The sequence below is a fragment of the Echinops telfairi genome, unplaced genomic scaffold (assembly GCF_000313985.2).
Source record: "Echinops telfairi isolate 266 unplaced genomic scaffold, ASM31398v2 ScPeMD7_5;HRSCAF=22, whole genome shotgun sequence".
Taxonomy (NCBI): Eukaryota; Metazoa; Chordata; class Mammalia; order Afrosoricida; family Tenrecidae; genus Echinops; species Echinops telfairi.
The window spans coordinates 23,875,179-23,895,188 of NW_022103901.1; the positions used below are offsets into that span (position 1 = coordinate 23,875,179).

At 41.1% G+C, this 20,010-nt stretch overlaps 1 protein-coding gene across 1 annotated transcript in view; it reads left to right on the plus strand.

Moving 5' to 3' along the window:
- Positions 1 to 20,010, plus strand: part of DNAH3 (dynein axonemal heavy chain 3) — a 210,881-nt gene that overhangs the window by 40,702 nt on the left and 150,169 nt on the right. Inside the window, exons 11-15 of the mRNA XM_030884374.2 lie at positions 3,359 to 3,495; positions 7,829 to 7,934; positions 8,113 to 8,291; positions 13,341 to 13,525; positions 17,203 to 17,326. Of these exons, the coding sequence (XP_030740234.2) occupies positions 3,359 to 3,495; positions 7,829 to 7,934; positions 8,113 to 8,291; positions 13,341 to 13,525; positions 17,203 to 17,326 (731 nt within the window). The remainder of the gene's footprint in view (positions 1 to 3,358; positions 3,496 to 7,828; positions 7,935 to 8,112; positions 8,292 to 13,340; positions 13,526 to 17,202; positions 17,327 to 20,010) is intronic.

The window sequence follows — 20,010 nt, forward strand, 5'->3', positions numbered from 1 at the left end:
TGATTATTGGCCAGGCTGGCACAATTAACTAACTCAGCATGTGAAAGTTGCACGTTGAATAAGTAATACTGAAGAAGAATGGATGCATTTGAATTGTGGTGCTGATGAAGAACATTCAAAGTACCATGGACTGACACAGAGCAAACATTTGTCTCTGAAAGAGTACAACCAGAATGCTCCTTAGAGGCAAGGATGGTGAGACTTTGTCTCCCATGCTTTGGACATATGGTCTCAGAAGAGACCAGGCTCTAGAGAAGGACCCCATACTTGTTAAAATAGAGGGGCAACACAAAAGACGAAGACCCTCCTCTGCAAGGGGCGTTGCCATAGTGGCTGCAACAATGGGCTCAGACATGGCAATCACTGTTGAGGATGACCCGGGCCGGGCCCTAGTTCTGTTGTACCCAGGGTAGCGATGACTCCATGGCACTGAGCAGTAACAACAGCTGGTGTTTTTGTGTGATTTCTAACTTTTCCCTTTATTTTTTTCAGTTAGTTTCTTGTCAGGTTTTCCTGAATTCTTAGAAGTTTTGCCTGTACTTTCCTTGATTTTGTCTGCAACATTCTTAATCTTTTTCTCAAAACATTGGAAGTTCCTAAATACCCTATTTTGAATTATTTTAATGGATGTTTCAAGTGCCATTTCTTCCTTGGAAAGATTTTCTTGGCTCAGTATGTTATTTAGTCACTTGTGTGAGCCACTGTGCTGTGCTCCTCCATGTGAACTGAAATGGTTTCTCTGAAACACTGTGGTACTTCCTTGGTAGTTAATTTGTGATTATATGTAAGCTTGTTCTAAGTCACAACCTGTCTTCTGGTGGGTTTGACCGAGAATAATGGGAGTGTGTATGCAGTTCTCTGTCTACTGTTCATGCAGCACAGTTGAGGGCAGGTGTGGCTGGTATGGGGTCATGCCTTATCATCGATCAGGTATCACAGGAGAAGTTTTGACCCAGTGTGTGTAGCTGCAGATCGTGCAGGTATAGCTTGACTGTGTGGGTGCAGATGCTGTGTCCCACTGGATTGGGCAAGGGGGGTGGCCGGGGAAAGCAAGCAAGAGAAAGTACACACACAAACAACAGCAACATTTGCTAGTTTTTGAAAATGATAAGGAAAATGAACAAAGGGAAACACAAGGAACCAAGGGTAAAAGAAAAAAATAGATTAAAGAGAAAAGGGAAAATAAAAGGGAAGTGAAAAATAAATTTTAAAATTAGGGAAGAAAAGTAAGGAAAAGAGAGAGATGAGAACAATAAGGAAAAGAACTACCAGGGGAAAAAATAGAATGGCAGTGGATGGGGGGATAGAAAAGAATGAATGAAAAAGGAAAGGAGAGGCTCAAGAAGGAAACAATGGTGGGAAAGAAAATGGAAGGAAAAAAAAGAGGAAAGGAGATAACTGAAGGTAGGGACAGATCCCAGGGAGGAGAAATTTGTGTTTGGCACGTCACATGAAATGGATTGGCACCCTCTGCCACCTAAGAAGCTTACAGGAAATGGAAGCAAGGGGGAGTATGGGTGTAAGTGGCGCTAGATGAGCTTTTTATAATCAGATATATATTTATTACTAAGTCCTGTCTCTGCTCTGATGGGAGAATTATCTCACTCAAAATGACAAAGCCCAGGGAAGTATGCAGGTGTGAATATAGAGGGTGATAATGAAACCAAGAGTTCTGGGGTGAAAAAAAGCCAGTTACTTACCTGGACAGGGCAATTTGGTTTAATTTTACAGACTGTTCTATGGGAGTACTGGTAATATTTAATGAAAAACAGGAGGTATTTCTTCCTCTATAGATTTAAAACATTTCCCCAAGTGGCAATCTACTATCCTGCCCACATTTGATCCATTGTCTGGCTTGGGTGCACCAGTTGTACTGCCCTATACCATGTGACCAGGTTGGAGCAACTGGGAAGTATTCAAATGCTAACCCAAAGATTGGAGGTTCGGACACAACCAGTGGCTCCACGGGAGAAAGTGCTGGTGATCTTCGCCCATAAAGAGTAGAGCCAAGGAGATCATATGGGACAGTTCTCTGTCATGTGGGGTACTACAATAATAACATCAAATTATTTCCTCTCTACCATTAACCCATGCCAGCCCCTCTGTCTCTTTACTCTCAACCACTGTCTTCAGCATAGCCACCGCAAAGAAGTTTTCCTCAACTGGGTTAGAAGCCTTTGAATTGGCCAGAGATCACTTGAGCGTGCTTCTGTGCCCCATTTCTATATAATTTCTATCAAAGTTACACAACTGAGTAAAGCACTACAAAGATGGAAGGCAAATTAAAATGTTCTTAGTAGATAGGCCATGGAAGGGACTGGATTTCCAGCTGGGACTTGGCTGTAGCCTCCGTCCATGGTGTAAATGAGAACGCAGGTGCCCGAAAGAGACTGAAGCATTTCATCTATATGGGAATGAATTGGCCACAACAACTTAAAAGCTTGGATAGAAAATTGGGGGTGAGGGAATGAGTGTCAGTTAATGAGGTAGGAATAACACTGGAAAGGGAAGATGAGAATGATTTCATAACTTCAAGAATGTAATCAATGTCACTGAATTATACATGTGGAAATTACTGAGTTTGCATATATTTTGTGTATATTTTCAGCAAAAGCATAGAATGAATTAATACAAAAATAATGGTTGGGGACAGTTCCAGTGTTCAGAAAAGATACTCAACATGCATCATAATCATAAAGTCAGGACTCCCCCCTATCCCCCACCCTGCACTAAAAGGAGAACCTAGTACATCTCTCCCTTTTACACAAAACTGAGATCAGAGCAGAAATCATTTACCAAGGTCACTTAGTCTGTTTCTTGGCCAAGTTGGAATTAGAAGCTATGTTTCTAGTAGGGCTTCATTACAGAAAGAAAGTGGATAATGGGGAAGGAAGGGGCACTACTTTAATCATTTTAGTTAATATTTATTGAGCACCCGAGCCAAGCTTTTGCTAGGCTCCAGGGACTCAATGATGAAGATATAAAATACAACGCAGGCCCTAGTGGAATTTTCTTCTAGCTGGGGAAGGCAAGCCAAGAACACCTCATTATACAAGCATTTAATTATAATGGTGATGAGTGCCAAGCTTTTAACAGGGAAACCTAACCAATACTGGGACCCCAGGGAGATTCCCTATGGAAGAGAGACTTGAGAGGCGCATTGATTGGAAGGAAAATTAATCCAGGCAAGGAAAGAGGAAGGAGCAAAGAGATGGTGTGACCAGCATAGTGATTCTAGCACTATCCAAGTGAAAATATGTAGCAGTTGCCTCTGGAAGCAAGTCCATTACAGGAGACGTTGGGTTTTGATGCTGTCTCCTTCCCGCTGTGACATCCCAAAACCGGTTCTACTCGGCAGGTGGAATCTCTCCTGTTCCCTGAACTGAAAGGCTATAACCTGATTCTTGGGACCATAAGACCTGAAGAAAACTTAGTCTCTGATTTTGTGAATCAAACTTTTGAAGTATTTCAGAAAAATCAAGTTGGTCCTCACAAGTAAGTTGATTCCGCTATAACTTTATTAACTATTAATTAGTCATTTGACATTGATTTAGAGTTCTGTTTAATGGGTGCTGATGAGTATGTTATAACTGACTTGTAGTGACCCTCTATATCAGCGGTTCTCAACCTGTGGGTCGTGACCCCATTGGGGGTCGAATGACCCTTTCACAGGGGTTGCCCAATTCATAACGGTAGCAAAATTAAAGTTAAGAAGTAGCAACGAAAATAATTTTATGGTTTGGGGGTCACCACAACATGAGGAATTGTGTTAAAGGATCGCGGCATGAGGAAGGTTGAGACCCATTGCTCTCTACAATAGAATGAAAGAGTACCCAGTCTGCACCCATCCTTACAATGTTTATCTTTGAGTCCATTCTTGTAGCCACTGTGTCAATCAATCTCTTTCATAATCTTCCTTCCTCTTTTTTTTATTTCCCTCCGCTTTACCTAGCTTGATGTCCTTCTCCAGGGATTAGTCGATGCTGATAACATGCCCGAAATATATAAGCCAAAATTCTGCCATCATCCTCCTAAGGAGCATTCTCACTGTACTTCTTCTGAGACAGAGTTGTGTGTTCTTCCGGAAGGCCGCGCTACTTTTAATATTCTTCACCAACACCATAATTGAGATGTATCGATTTTCTTTGATCTTATTTGTTGTCCAGCTTTCACATGCACATGAAGTAATTAAAAAATACCATGACATGGGTCCAGCCAACCTGAGTTCTCAGAGTGGTATCTTTGCTCCTTAACACTGTAAAGAGGTCTTGAGTAGCAGATTTGCCCAATGTAATATGCAGTTTGATTTTTTTTTTAATGTTGCAACTATGATTGTCCACCACTTGTCTGTCAGTTTGTCATACTGTGGTGTATTGTGTGTTGCTGTGATGCCGAAAGCTATGTGACTGGCATTTGAAATACCATCATGGTCACCCAAAGTGAACAGGTTTCAGCAGAGCTTTCAGATGAAGAACAAACTAGGAAAAAGAAAGAAGTTGGCCGCTTCTGAGGAATTAGCCCGGGTGAACTTTATAGCCGTGGAACATTGTCAGATACTGGAAACCTCATGACTAGCAGCAGTACATTGTCAGAGAGAGTGATGCCCAGGAGGCACTTGGGTCAGGAGGCACTCAAAATATGCCTCAGGAGGCACTCAGTGATGCCTCGGGTCAGGAGGCACTCAAAATATGACTGAGAAAAAGGTGCCGTCTCAAAGCAGAATTGACCCTAAGGATGTGGGCAGACCAAAGCTTGCAAGACCTTCATTTGCTGCTGGATCATGACTCAAAATGAGAGGAGACTGCTGCAAACATCTATTAATAATTGGAACTTGCAGTGTATGAAATAGCTAGGAAAATTATGTCATCAAAAATTAAATAGAATAAATAGATAAAGATTGATATTCTAGGTGTTGGTGAGTTAAAATGGATTGGTGATATCAGCTGGATCTTGGCTGAAAGCAGAGAATACCAGAAAATCCAGAAAATCTTTACTTGTATTTCATGGACTGTGCCAAGGCATTCAACTGTGTGGATCATAACAAATTAAGAATAGTCTTGACTAAAAAAAAAAAAAAAGAATAGTCTTGAGAAGAATGAGGATTTTCATTGTGCTCATGTACATGGAACTTGTACATGGATCAAGAGGTAGTTATGGAAACAGAATAAGGTAATACCGCATGACTTAAAATCAGAGAGGTGTGCATCAGGGTTTTAGCTTCTCACTATATTTATCCATTCGTTATTCCCAAAAAATCATCAGAAAAGCTGGATTATATGAAGAAGAATGTGGCATCAGGGTTGGAGAAAGGCTTATAACCTGCAAAATACAGGTGATACAACCGAGCTTGCTGAAAGTGAGGAGGATTGAAGCACTTGCCAATGAAGCTCAAGGATGGCAGCCTTTAGTATGGATTACAACTCAGTGTGACTCGCTGCCATAGATTCAGTTCCCAGTCAGAGGACCCTAAGGACAGAATAGAACTTCCCCTGTGGGTTCCCGAGACTAGAAAGGCTCATATTTCTCCCACAGAGCAGCTGGTGGTTTCTAACCGATGCCGCAGTTGGGAAACGCAGCCCAACATGTAACTGCTACGCCAATGTAAAGAAAACCATAATCCACACAGCTGGATCAATAGGCAGCATCATAATAAATGGAGAAAAGATGGACGTTGTCGAGGATTTCACCTTGCTTGGTTTCACAATCAATGTTCGTAGAAGAAAGTTGAGATCAAAAAAATTATGGCATTAGGTAAATCTGCTGCACAAATCCTCTTTAAAGTGTTCAAAAGAAAAGATGTTACTTTGAGAACTAAGGTGTGTCTGACCAAAGCCATTATATTTTAAATTGCCTCAATTGTAAGTGAAAGGTGGACATTGAATAAGGAAGATTGGAAGAAGAATCAGTGGTGTTGACAAAGAATATTAAAAGTACCAGGGACTGCCAAGAGAACAAACTGATCCGTCGTAACAAAGTACAACCAAAATGCTCCTTCGAGGCAACCATGGCAAGACTTCTCACATACGCTGGACATATTATCAGGAGAGACCAGCCCTGGAGAAGGACATTATGTTTGGTAAAGTAGACCAAAAACCAAACTCACTGTCATTGAGTCTATGCTGACTCTTAGTGGCCCTCTATGACAGGGTAGAACTACCCCTGTGAGTTTCCAAGACTGTAACTGTTTACAGAATTAGAAAGCCTTATCTTTCTCCTGAGAATGGCTGGCTCAATGCATAACCACCAGGGTGCCACCAGGACTCCTGTGGTGAAGTACAGGGGCAGCAAAAAAAAGGAAGGTCCTCATCAAGATAGATTGACACAGTGACTGTGAGAATAACCATTGTGAAGTGAGCACAGTACCGGCGATGTTTCATTCTACAGTGCAGAGGGCCACTTGACGGCACCTAACAACAACAATCAGAAAGATGTTTTAATTAGAATTTTCACTAAAAGAATGAAGATACGAATCTTTGAAAAAACGAAATCTTTAGTCCACGTTTATGCAACTAAGTGGCAAAATTGGAATTGGAATCCAAAGTTCTGAATTCCCAGTTCAGTGCGTCTGCCACATTATATGTCTCATGCGTAGTTTTTTAGGGGGTTGCTTCGTATTACTTTCAAGGCACCCTTTCTATTTTTATAATGGCTTTATTGAGATAAAATTAATGTACCATAAAATCCACCTGTTTAAAGTGTGCAATTCAATTGTTTTTAGTGTATTCAGAGTGGGCAGTCATCCATACTTGACGAACGTGGTTGAGATGTAAGGTCCCTCCCACCACCCACTGTCATTGGGTCCACTTTGACTATGAGTGACTCTACAGGACAGTAGAACTGCTTCATAGGACTTCTGAGAATGTAGATCTTGACAGGAGCAGGCACTAGTCTTCCGCAGGTGGGTTTCAATGGCTAATTTGTAGTTAACCGGCCAATTCTTAACCCACTACACCACCAGAGCTTCTCATAAGGTCTCTAGGTGGTGCCAAAGGAGTTCTATGACTTGAGACTGAAAGCACGCAGCTGCTAGTTTACAGCTCTGGAGGTGTGAACCCACTGTAAAGATTTTCAGCCTCAGTATTCCTCTGAGACATCTGTAATCTATGAGTTGGAATTGACTTTATGGCGGTGGGTTTTTTTCAGGGGTTCAGGTGGTGCAAACAATTTGCACTTGACTACTAATCCAGAGGTTGATGGTTTGAACCTCCCCAGCAGTACTGCAGAAGACTGTTGTGGTTAGCTGCCGCTCTTTGGTTCTGACATATGGTGGCCCTGTGTTTGCATAGAAATGTCCCATGGGGTTTTCGAGGCGATGGACTTTCAGAAGCAGAGCACCAACTCTGTTTTTGGAGATGCCTCTAGGTGGGTTCAACTACCAACCTGTTGGCTAACAGACACATGCTTAACACTTTGAGCCACCCAGTCACTCCTGCCATGAAAGCTAGACTTCTGTAAAGATTACAGCCAAGAAAAGCATTTGTCCTGTAATGCCCATGTAGCACATGTGTAACACTTGCTGAGTAGGAATCTGTAACGAATGGCAACTAACAATAGCATGCTTCATGTACCATAAAATCAACCATTGTTATGTGCATAATTCAGTGACTTTTACTGTATTCCCAAGGCAATATCACCATCTAAATTCCAGAACATTTTTATCACCACTATCTAAAAAAAAAAAAAGATCCCATTCCCATTAGCAGTCACACCTTACGTATTGGGTTAAATTTAAAAGATCTTCTTGTTCCATTTGAATTCTGATTAATCTGATTGGGTGACCTATATTGGTCTTATGCTCTTATTTATCTTATGCTCTTCAATATGAAAGATACTTAAATGTATACAAGAAGTATGATAACCTATTGGATAACATGGCAGAGCAAGACATCACTGCGTTCCTGAAAGAAAACCATGAAATTGAGGATTTTGTGAAGGTAGGAGATGCCGTTTCAGGTATTACATGTATTACATGGTCTGTGTTACAGACCATCAGAGTAGCCAGTGCTTCTGTGGCAACTGTGCTTGGTATTAGACTTGGGTTCCACAGGGGTGAGAGTGAGTGGGTAGAGCTTCAAAGACAAAGTAAGCGACCGATTATGTTCCTTTCTACAGAGGATCAATGAAATTAAAAAGCTGAGAAATGAAATCGCATCCATGCACATCACTGTGCCTCTGGCCATGTTCTGCCTTGATACCATGGCCCTAAACTATGATCTCTGCGAGCGAGCCCAGAACCTAAAGGACCGACTGATTCAGTACCAAGTGGATGTAAACTGGGACACCAACACCAGGTACTGTCACTGGAGGAACACCGATGCTATTAGTCTCGCTGAGTCTGGGAATTGTGCTCTTTCTATCTTCAGCCCTATCTTGTGCCTTCATTTTTACTTATGTAAAGGTCCGGTTTGGGTGGTAAGTGGGAAACTCAACTCAGACTGGCTTACGCAAATAAAGAAAGAAGGGGAGATAGGAGGCACACATATGAAACATTCAGTTGCCTTCTTCGACGCGTTAGGTTCAGACTCCATGCTGCAGCCAGTGTGAAATCTCTCACTCAGATCTTGGTTCTGTTTGCTGCCAAACTTTCTTCAGCAACCCAGGTATCCTAGATGCCTGTGGGTTGGGGGATAGGAGGGCTGGAGTTTCTCTTCTTCCAGCAGTCTTACAAAAGCCCTAGCCTGAGGGACATTATCCTGACTTAGGTAAAGCCTCAACCAATTGGCCATAGTCTAGATGATGTTTCTATCCCCAGGGGTAGAGTGTAAGCCCTGTTTAAACCACATGAACTGACACAGGGAAGAGGGTTTGATTCTCCATAAAAATGTCTTGTTGCCAGAAGAGGGAATGGGGTCTGAAAGTTGAAAATCACAGCTAGCTGCTCTCAGGTCTCCATATGAATATTACAAAATGGCTAGTCTTATTATCTTGACTTTCTTTTTCACATTACAGTAGACTGGTGATTCAGTACTAATGATCACTATTGTTATTGTGTTTGTGTATTATTTAGGAGCCCTGGAGGTACTATGTTTAAGGGCGGGGCTACTAGCTGACAAGTCAATGGTTCAAACCTATCAAGCAGGTCCCTGGGAGATTGTAGCCAAGAGAACTCTACCGGGAAGTTCTAATCCAACACATGGGTTAACTGTTGAAAATCAACTTGATGGCACAAAACATCATATATATTATTAAAACATTTTATGGTACTTTAAGTTTTTTAAAATTGAGTTATCATTAACATATTACAATCAACTTTAGAATTCTGACCCCCCCCCTTATATTACACATTGATGTTAATTCCCTATTTCTCCCTCCCTTGTATTTGAAGTTATATAAAATGCATATCAGAAAGTCATCAGCAAATTAATGATATGAATAAAAACAGTTACCATTGAGTCCATGTCGAGTCTTGGCTACTCCATATGTGTCACCGTAGAACTGTTGTCTATAGAATTTCCAATGGTTGGTTTTTTGGAAGTTGATTGATCACTAAGCCTTTATTCTGACTTGTCTCTGGGTAGACCTAAAGTGCTAACGTTTTGTTTAGCGGACAAATGCACTAATGGTCTATACCACCCTGGGATGCCCAGATATAATGGCTACCACTTATTCGGCACATGTCATAGTCAAGGCATAAATGTAAACACTGAATATTTCAAATATAATCATAACTTCCCAACAGCTGCAAGAAATTGACTTTATTCTCTCCATTGTGTTGATGGAGAAGCCAAGACTCAGAAAGGTTAGCACGTAGTATATCCAAGGTTTAGCGTAGCTGTTTTTGACCCCAAAGTCCATGTTATGAGCCCCGCATTCATTTGTCTCACTGAGTGATGAAGTGTTGAGACTCCTCGCTTTGGACCCAGAAGACTTGATTTTGAATCTGAGTCCTTCCGTTATTTGGCAGCTGTATGGATCCAGGCAAGTTGCTTCACCTCTCTGATTTTTAGTTTCTTCACCTGTAGAATAAGAATTTAGGACTAAGACAGGAAAAGATTTTCCTTAAAACAGAAAATAAAATTAATAAATAACCAGACCACTGTCATCAAGTCAATTACGACTCATAGAGACCCTGTACAAGGTTGCTGAGATTGTAAATCATTAATGAACAGGTGGCCGCATCTTTCTTTCACCCTTTAGAGCAGCTGGTGGGATTGAATTGATGACCTTGTGGCCAATAGCTCAAAACTTAGCTTACAGTGCAACCAAGGTTCCTTTATAACCAAAAAAACGTAAACTCACTGCCAATTCATAGTGATCCTATAGGACAAGGTAGAATTGCCCCTGTGGTTTTCTAAGACTATTACTCTTTACAGACGTAGAAAGCCCTGTCTTTCTCCCATGGAGCTGCTGGTGGTTTCGAACTGCTGATCTCAGCAGTCCAATGCGTAACCACTACGTCAACCAGGTTCCTTTGTAATTTTCTTTAAAACAAACAAACAACCAGAAAATGCAAATCTTTGAGTATTTAGCTTAAAAATTCATTTTTATGTCACTCACATTTAGTTAAAAGTATTTTGCTTCAATGTCTGAAAGTGTGTTGTCTGAAATAAGTATCAAACTCTACTTAAAAATACTTCTGGTATAAAATGAGTAATAAAATTAATTCTACTATTTAAGAACAAATGAGCAAAACCTGATGCCATTAAGTTAGTATCAGCCTAGAGTTTCTGAGACAGTCAATGTTTTTGGAGCGGACAACTTCATCTTGCTCCTTCAGGGTAGCTGGTGGATTTGAATTGATTACCTTGTGGTTAGCAGCCCAACACATAACCCACTATGCCAACAGGGTCCCTTGCTTTAGGCATTTTAAATAAGTGGAAATATCTAGAGTGGTGTTTGCCCATGGCGTATGACCACCAACATAAAAAGAATCAATTTAAAATGTTTTTTTAAGTTTAAAAAATAAATAAAAATAAAAAGTTGAAGGCCACTCCAGGCTAGGATGTAGATGTATTAGATATAATTTGTTCCTAATTATAATTAAGATAGTGAAGATCATCAGTAATTAACTTTTATGTAAATTAAATTAGATTCAAATTGTTCCCATAATAACATCATTTTCCAAAGACCTGTGAAAGGAAATAGCTAGACCTATAGTCTTAGTAATTGAACATACCACCAAGAATTACCTGTAGTATGTGAGGAGAAACTGTTACTGGTATACTATTATAGTGGTGATTGCCAATTGATTTACTACTCTACTTCAATATAATATGAAAAGGGTATTTCTAATTGTTTGGGCCTAAATGTGAATTGTACCCATGAGTATGGGCTTCAGAGTCAGTTAAAATCCACTCGCATTGAGGCGATTTTGACTCATAGTAGCCCTGTGTAAAGTTTTCAAGGCTATAAATCTTTTTTTTAATTAAATACTTTTATTGGGGTCTCTTACATCTGTTATCATAATCCATACATTCATCCATTGTGTCAGGCACATTTGTACATAAGTTGCCATCATCACTTCCAAAGCATTTTCTTTCTACTTGAGCCCTTGATATTAGCTCCTCATTTTCCCCTTCCCTCCCCCAGCCTCTATCCCTCATGAACCCTTGATAAGTTATAGATTATTATTTTCATATCTTACATTGTCCTCTGTAACCCTTCACTCACTTTTCTGTTGTTTGACCCCTCAGAGGGGGGTTATATGTTGATCCTTGTGATCGATTGCCTCTTTCTCCCCCACCTTCCCCTCATCCTCCTGGTATCTCTATTCTCATTGTTGGTTCTAAGGGGTTTATCTCTCCTGGAATTCCTGTGTTGCTGGCTCTTATCTGTAGCAGTGTACCTGTTCTGGTCTAGTCAGATTTGTAAGGTAGAACTGAGGTAATGATAGTGGGGGGCAGGGAGGAAACATTAAAGAACTAGAGGAAAGTTGTATGTTTCATCAGTGCTATATTGCACCCTGACTGGCTCCTCTCTTCCTTGTGACCCTTCTATATGGGAAGGCTGTAAATCTTTACTGGACTAGACAGCCTCATCTTTTTCCCATAGAGCAGCCAGTGGGTTTGAACTGCCAACCTTGTGGTTAGCAGTCCAACATTTAACCTGACTGTCACCAGGGCTTCTTGTATAGAATTTTTGAGATATTAAATCTTCATTGAATCAGACAGCCTTATCTTTCTACGGTAGAGTGGCTGATGATTTTAAACTGCAAGCCTTAAAGTTAGCAGCTTGATGCATTATCCCACATCCTGGTCTGGCACCTACGCACCAAGGTGCTTTGGGTGTTTTTTTCCATGATAAAACAGAGATGATAATAATATCTACCTTTTAGAATTGTTATGAAAACTAACTGAGTTAAAATATGAAGAGAGACTAGAATGGAGCATGGTATTCTAGGCCTTATTACATGTCAGAGATTTTTACTGTTACTACTACTATTGGACTGGAATGCAATGTGCACCAGAGCCCTGATGGCACAGTGGTTAAGCGCTACACTCACTCAAAGGTTAAGCACTACGCTCACTCTGATTTGAGCCCACCAGGTGTTCTGCAGGAGAAAGCTGTGCTTCTGTAAATATTTCAGTGTTGTAAACGCTATGAGGCAGTTCTACAAGAGGACACACACACAAAAAAGAGAGGGGAAAAAATTCAAAGCTATATATTTAAATTTTTGTAAAAACAATCTTATCACCCTCAAGTACTCTCCATTACATTTAATACATTTGTCAAATCTGCTATTCCATTATTGGAAACATTTTTTCAAACTCATCTGTTTAGATGGCTGACAGTACCTACCTCATTTTTTCTTCTTCACCTTCTCTATGTTATCAAATTGCTAGCCTTTCACGTCCCTCTTCATTTGTAGAAACAAAAAAGTTGCACAAAGCAAGGTCAGGTGAGTCAGGTGCGTGGGGCAAGAGAGGCATGCTGTTTATTGCCAAAAACTGGCACACTGAGATAGCTGTGTGAGCAGGTGGATTGTCATGGTGGCAAAACAAATCAGACTTTTTTTTGGTTGCACTGTTGACACTATCTTTTTAGGACCTCTAAATAGAAAGCTTGATTAACAGTCTGACCTGGTAGAATGAACTCAAATTTCACTATCCCCCTCACATTAAAAAAACAAACAAACACAAATGAGCATCGTTTTTTTGGGGAGTACCCCCTCATAGTCTGTCTTATAGGGTCACTTTGAGTAGGAATGATGCCACCAGGCTTGATTTGGGTAATGTAAAGATTATCCATTAAGAGTTTACACATGAAGAAAAATCGGGAGCTACTGTTCTGGGCTCCACACAGGAGTCATGCCAGTTCAGCATGCTGGATTCTTACGAGAAAATTATTTTAGATGATGATGATGATGATAGTGATGATGATGCCTATTTCTTTCTCTGTAGCATTTGTAATCAGTACAGCCACATCGCAGACAAAGTCAGTGAGATTCCTGCCAATACTGAGGAGCTGGTCTTCCTCCTTGAATTCTTAAAGAAATCCAGTGACGTCACTGTGTTCAAACTTAGAAGGCAACTTAGAGATGCAATTGAACGACTAGAGTTTTTGCTGGACTATGCAGACTTGCCCCGTAAGTCCAATGCTATGAATGCATATGCAAATGCATAGATGTTAATATTTTTATGGACAGGAATGAAGGGGAATTACAGCCTTTTTTTAAGTGGGCCCATGTGTCAATTTGTCATACTGTGATGGCTTGCATGTTGCTGTGATGCTGGAAGCTATGCCATCGGTATTTCAAAGACCAGCGGTCTCTCATGGTGACAGGGGTCAGTGAAGCTCACAGACTAAAATCATGCTAGGAAGGAATAGGCTACCCACTTCTGAGGGATTATCCCCTGAAAATATTAAGAATAGCAGTGGAACATTGTCTAACATAGTACTGGAAGACAGCCCCTTAAGTTTAGGTTCATTCAAAATATAGCCCCCTTCAAAGTAAGAGTTGACCTTAATGATGCGATGAAGCAAAGCTTTGGGGACTTCATTTGTTGATGGAGCAGGACTTAGATGAAACAATAACAAACATCCATTAAAGGTTAGAGTGGAATGTATTAATTATGAATCTAAGAAAATCATAAGTTGTTGAAGATGAAATGGAACACATAAGATCAATGTCCTAGGCATTAGTGAGCTGAAATGGACTAATGTCCATTTGAATCAGATAGGCATATGGTGTACTATGCTGGGAATGAAAATTCAAGAGGAATTGAATCATAGAAAATTCCTGGAGGTAGCTAGAGAAAACAAACTAGCGTATTATAATGAAATGTGCAAAGACCTAGAGTTAGACGGCCATAAAGGAAGAACACACTCAGCATATATCAAGCTGAAAGAAGTGAAGAAACAACTTAAGGCTTGAGTTGAAATATTGAAAGATTCTTTGGGTAATTTATTGAATGATGCAGAAAATACCCAAATAAGATGGAAGGTGTAAAATTTTCTTTTAAAAAGATGGGAAGCATACAGAGTCATGGTGCAAAAGTGAATTGGTTTCACCCCTTTCAAGAGGAAGCATGTCACCAAGAATCAATGGTATGCAAGGAAGAAGTTCAAGCTACACTGAAGGCATTAGCCAAAAATAAAGCTGTAGGAATTGATGAAAACCAACTGAAATATTTCAACAAGCTGATGAATCAATAGAAGCACTCACTTATCTATGCCAAGAAATTTGGAAGACAGCTACTTGGCCAATTGACTGGAAGAGATCTATATTGGTACCCATTCCAAAGAAAGGTGACCCAACAGAATGCACAAAGTATAGAACAATATCACTAGTATCACGTGTAAGTAAACTTTTGTGAAGATAATTTGACAATGGATGTAGCAGTACATCATTAAGGAACTGCTAGAAATTCAAGCCAGATTCAAAAGAAGATGTAGCATAAAGGATATCATTTCTGATTGTAGATGATCTTGGCTCAAAGAGTACCCCAGATAGATGTTTACTTGTATTTTACTGACTATGCCAAGGCATTTGACTATATGGATTATAACAAATTATGAATAGCATTGAGAAAAATAGGAATTCCAGAACACTTCATTGCATTCATGTGGCACCTGTACATGAATCAGAAAGCAGTTATTTGAACTGAACAAGGGAATGCTATGTGGTTTAAAATTAGGAAAAGTATGTATCATTATTGTATCTTTTCATCATATTCAGCAGTCTGTATGCTGAGCTAATAATCCAAGAAACTGGATTCTGTGAAGAAGAATACAGCATCAGGTTGGAGGAAGGCTTATTAACAACCTTCAATATGCAGGTGATGCAACCTTGTTTGATGAAATAAAGGAAGACTTAAACCACTTGTAGCTCAATGTAAAGAAAACCCAAATCATCACAATTTGACCAATAGACATCATGATAAACAGAGAAAAGAACGAAGTTGTCAAGGATTTCATTTTACTTGGATCCACAACCAATGCTCATGGAAGCAGCAGTCAAGAAATACAATGATGGCCTGCTTTGGGAAAAATCCAACTCATAAACTCCTACACAACAGAGTAGAACTGCCCTTGTGGGGTTTTGAGGCTGTAAATCTTTATGAGAGTAGAAAGCCTCATCTTTCTCCCATGGAGGGGCTGGTGTGCTCAAACTGCTGACCTGGCATGGCAGTTGGTAGCATAAGGTACAACCCACTCTGCCACCAGAGTTCCTTAGATGTTATTATCATCCATGTTTTATGATGGAGGAAATTAAGGCTAAGTAACTTTTACCAAAAGCAACGCTATCTATATAAGAAGCCCTGGTCACACTATCAGGTAAGCATTGGACTACCAAGGCTTGAGGGGCAAGAATGTCCCTTTGAGGAGTAAGATGCACCTGACCCCAGCCATGGTATTTTCAGTTGCCTCATATGCAAGTGATAGCTGGACAGTGAATAAGGAAGACAGAGGAATCGATGTTATTTGAATTACGGTGCTGGTGAAGAATGTTGAAAATACTATGGACTGCTGGAAGAACTTACAAATCTGTCTTGGAAGAAGTACAGCTAGAATGAGCCTTGGAAGCTAGGATGGCAAGACTGTCTCATGTACTTTGGGCATGTTAATAGGAGACACCAGGCCCTAGAGAAGGATGTCCTGCTTGGTAATGTAGAGGGTCACTCGAAAAGAAGATTATCAGTGAAATGGATTGACACAGTAGCTACAACAACAGACTCAAACATAACACTGATTGTGGGAATGGTGCAACATGAGGCAATCTGCCGTTCTGTGTACAAGGCCACTATGCATGTGGAGCGCACCTAACAACAACATATGCTAGCTCAGTGGTTCTCAACCTTCCTAATGCCACGGCCCTTTTATGCAGTTCCTCATGTTGTGGTGACGCCCCAGCCATAAAATTATTTTTGTTGCTACTTCATCACTGTCATTTTGCTATTGTTATGAATTAGGCCACCTCTGTGAAAGGGTTGTTTAACCCCCAAAGGGGTCACAACCCACAGGCTGAGAACCACTGTGTTAGAGGAACTATCATCTAGTGTTATAAAATATTTGTTATATGAATAATTAATAGCAACCAACAATAGGAATCTTATTAGACAAAGAGGAACCAGCTGGAGACTTGACTTTGGTTTTAGATACCTATCTTAGCATCTTTGCCTAGGGTTCTTGGAAAAAACATTCCATACACAGAATGCTATTTATGAATAGAGAGATGCCACTCATGTTAATACAACCTCACTTTTGAAGAAGCCAAGAAAACCCTCCAGGGAAGTTCCACTTAGTTACATGGGCTGCGGTTGAAAATGGACTCAACAGCCCCAAACAACAGCATTGGGTTTTTCATAGATATGGTGGTCACATATTTGGTGCCTTAAGGTTTACAAAATACATATCAGAAAAGTCCAAACAGGATCACATCCACAGGTAAAGGGGTTAGGATTCCAACGCTTATTTGGAAGGGGACACAATTCAATTCATAACAGTGTGAGCATGACCGGTTGGCTTAATCTCTTTGTTGACCATCTGTTCAAACAGGGATGAAGTATCACTTGCCATCTAGCCTGGCCCTTAGGCAGGGCCCAGTGAAGGTTAGCTCTCATTTGTTCAGAATGGGCTCGGGGGAACTAACCTAGTTACTCAACATTATCTGCCCTTCCTACCCTGCCATCCACTCATTGCCACCACTTTCCCGACACCCACTTCTCTTGACCTCTCATTCTGCTGCACTACCACCTCCCCCCCATCCCATGCTGACCTATGCAGAGCAGTATCCTAGAACAAACTGTGTATGTTTTGTAGAAGAAGACATCAAGCTGAACAGCACGCTGTTCCTCTGGCCAGACCAGATTGAAGATATCTTTGAAAACAGTCGGAACCTGCTCTATAACAAGAGGGATCAGGCAGAGCTCGACCTGATTAAAAGGTACTGGGTTGTTCGGGAAATGAGTTCTGGCTTCACAAGCCCTGCTGCTGGTTCCTGGTTCTCTCCGGGCCCCCACCCCCACCCACGGCAGGATGGCGAAGACTGAAGGCAACTGCTGGGAAGGAGTTTCCTTTTGTTTCCCACTGAGGGTGTTCGCTCAGCCTGCTTCCCTGTAGTAACCTCTGCCAACGTCTTTCCTTTCTGCCTTCACTAATTGCAGCGTGGCTTTGCTGGAATAAGAGGCAAACATATGGCCTCGGCAATAATTAATAATAGCAAAATTGCCAGCCTTACATTGGAGATCACAGATCGGGGCCATAACAAGGCTGCAATAAGGAAAGGCGTGACAGGAGGTTGGAAAATTACCTACTTTGCAGCTGCTCTTATTCAGGGGTAATGTGCCTTTAATCTTTTATTCATTCATCGTCACTTCCACCAGTAGTTATTATGACTTTTTTTTTTACTATGTGCTACACTGTATTTCCAAACATGTATGTGTTGGTAAATAAAGATTTTAATCTGACAGAGAAAGAAGAGACATAGCAAAAGATCAGGCAGGGCCAAGTGACATGCGCCAAGTGCCCCATGTACATAAGAAAGGTGCTCACACACACAAACCACTTTGTGTAGGAACTACAGATTCATTGTCCTGTCCCCATCACACAGGAAATTGCCACTGCCCAACTTTAATTGCCATAGTCCCAGCAAACAGTTTTGAGAAAGGAAAAAAGCAAGTCAAAACCGGGTTTTCTATACAAGGTACTTTTCTTCAAACCTCTTGTTAAAGTGAACTTCATTGAGGAATTAGCTACATACATCATAAATTAGCTGCAATAGGTAAGTGGGTTAAGAGTTGGGCTGCTTTCTTAATTCTGTGGAAGAAAGCTGTGGTCGTCTGCTCCCTTTAGTTCATACCACTGGAAACCCATGACGCATTGCTGCTCTGCCCTATGGGGTTGCTCTGGGGTCACCGAGTCAGAATTCACTTGATGTCAGTGGCCTTGGGTCTTTGTTAGACTCACGCCTCTATACTGTATAGCATTCCTAGGAGTCCCTGGATGGCACAAAATGGTTAAATACTTGACTACCAACTGAGTAGTTGGATGTTCAAAGCCACCCAGAGGAACTCTGGATAATTGGCCTGGTGATCTGCTTCCAAACAGTCGCAGCTTTGAAAACCCTGTGGAGCAGCTGCACATTTGGAGTGAGGATCCACTTGATGACACTAATAATAGCAACAATAGTTCCCAGGACTCAGAACTTAGTTTGATGGGTAGAACTGATTTTTGATGACCAATCTGGGGTTCCTTGCCAAGGACATGTTTCTTAATCTTCTCAAGCCTCCATTTCCTGATGTAGAAAATAGGTTAACCCTAGAACCTACCCAACTGAGCTACAGGATGAGATAAGATGACCTGAGCTTATACCCAGGTCTCACCCAGGACAGAATGAGCGTGCAAACGGTCAGCTCACTTCTTTACAATACTTCTCTTGAGAGAATTACCACATCTTAACATCCAAGCCACCACTTTGAAAGAATTCTTATTGAACCTACTTCTACTATAAACTGAAGGGAGACTATTTAGAGGCAGTGGTGCTACTGACGGTAAGAGGCATGAATGAGGGAGAGGGGGTAACTAGGTAAACACTCTGCTTAATTTGGCCTGTTGCTAAGCTCCTAACAGCAGAGGTCCGCAGAGGAGCTCAGAAAGGCTCAGTCAGGTGAGTCCTGCAGCCTTGGTTCAGCCTCCTCTTTGGTGAGCTTTTGAACCCCATGCCCATTATTTTGCACCAATCTGGAGAATGACGCTGAATGAGAAGGGCTGATTAGGCAGTATTTGTGTCTGCGTTTATTAAAGCAGGTCTGTCCTTCTGCCAGGATGTGACATGAGTGCATTGCAGCTCCAGAAACTGCCCTCGTTCTCTTTCACCTCATGCGCATCTCAAATAGGGTCGCTCACAGTGGCAGCTGGTTCTCCTCAGGAAGAGAGAGAGTGGGGCAGTGAACAAGGAGGAAGTAAGTCTTTCTGTAACTTCATCTGGGAATTTATATCCCATAGTTTGCCATTTTCTTTTTCATTAAAAGTGAGTCATACTCCCAAACCAAAACCCAACCCACTGCCCTCAATCTGGTTCTGACTCATCACTACCCTTGGTAGGGTTTCTGAGCCGGGAAATCTTTTTGGAAGCAGATTGCTTCGTCTTTCCTCCTTTGGAGTGGCTAGTAGATTTGAACCATTGACTTTGTGGTTAGCAGTTCAATACTTACCTGATAGTGCTATGAGGGCTCCTAGCCCACACTCAAACTGAAAAGAAAAACAAAACCCATCTCACAGCCATCGAGTTGATGCCAACTCACAGCGACCTTATAAAACTTGACGGATAGACAGATTTTTGATGTCCCTGAGATTTCTGGGTCTGTGACTCTTTACGGAAAGAGAAAAACTCTTCTTTCTGCTACATACCAGGACTCCTCACCCACCTGCAATTGAGAGAATTACACAAGAGTCGGAATACCAGGAGACATAGATCATTGTCCCATCTCTTTTTAAAGAAATCATTTTATTGGGGGCTCATACAACTCCTATCACAATCCATACATCCATCCATTGTGTAAAGCACATTTGTACATTCGTTGCCCTCATCATTCTCAAAACATTTGCTCTCCACTTAAGCCCCTGGCA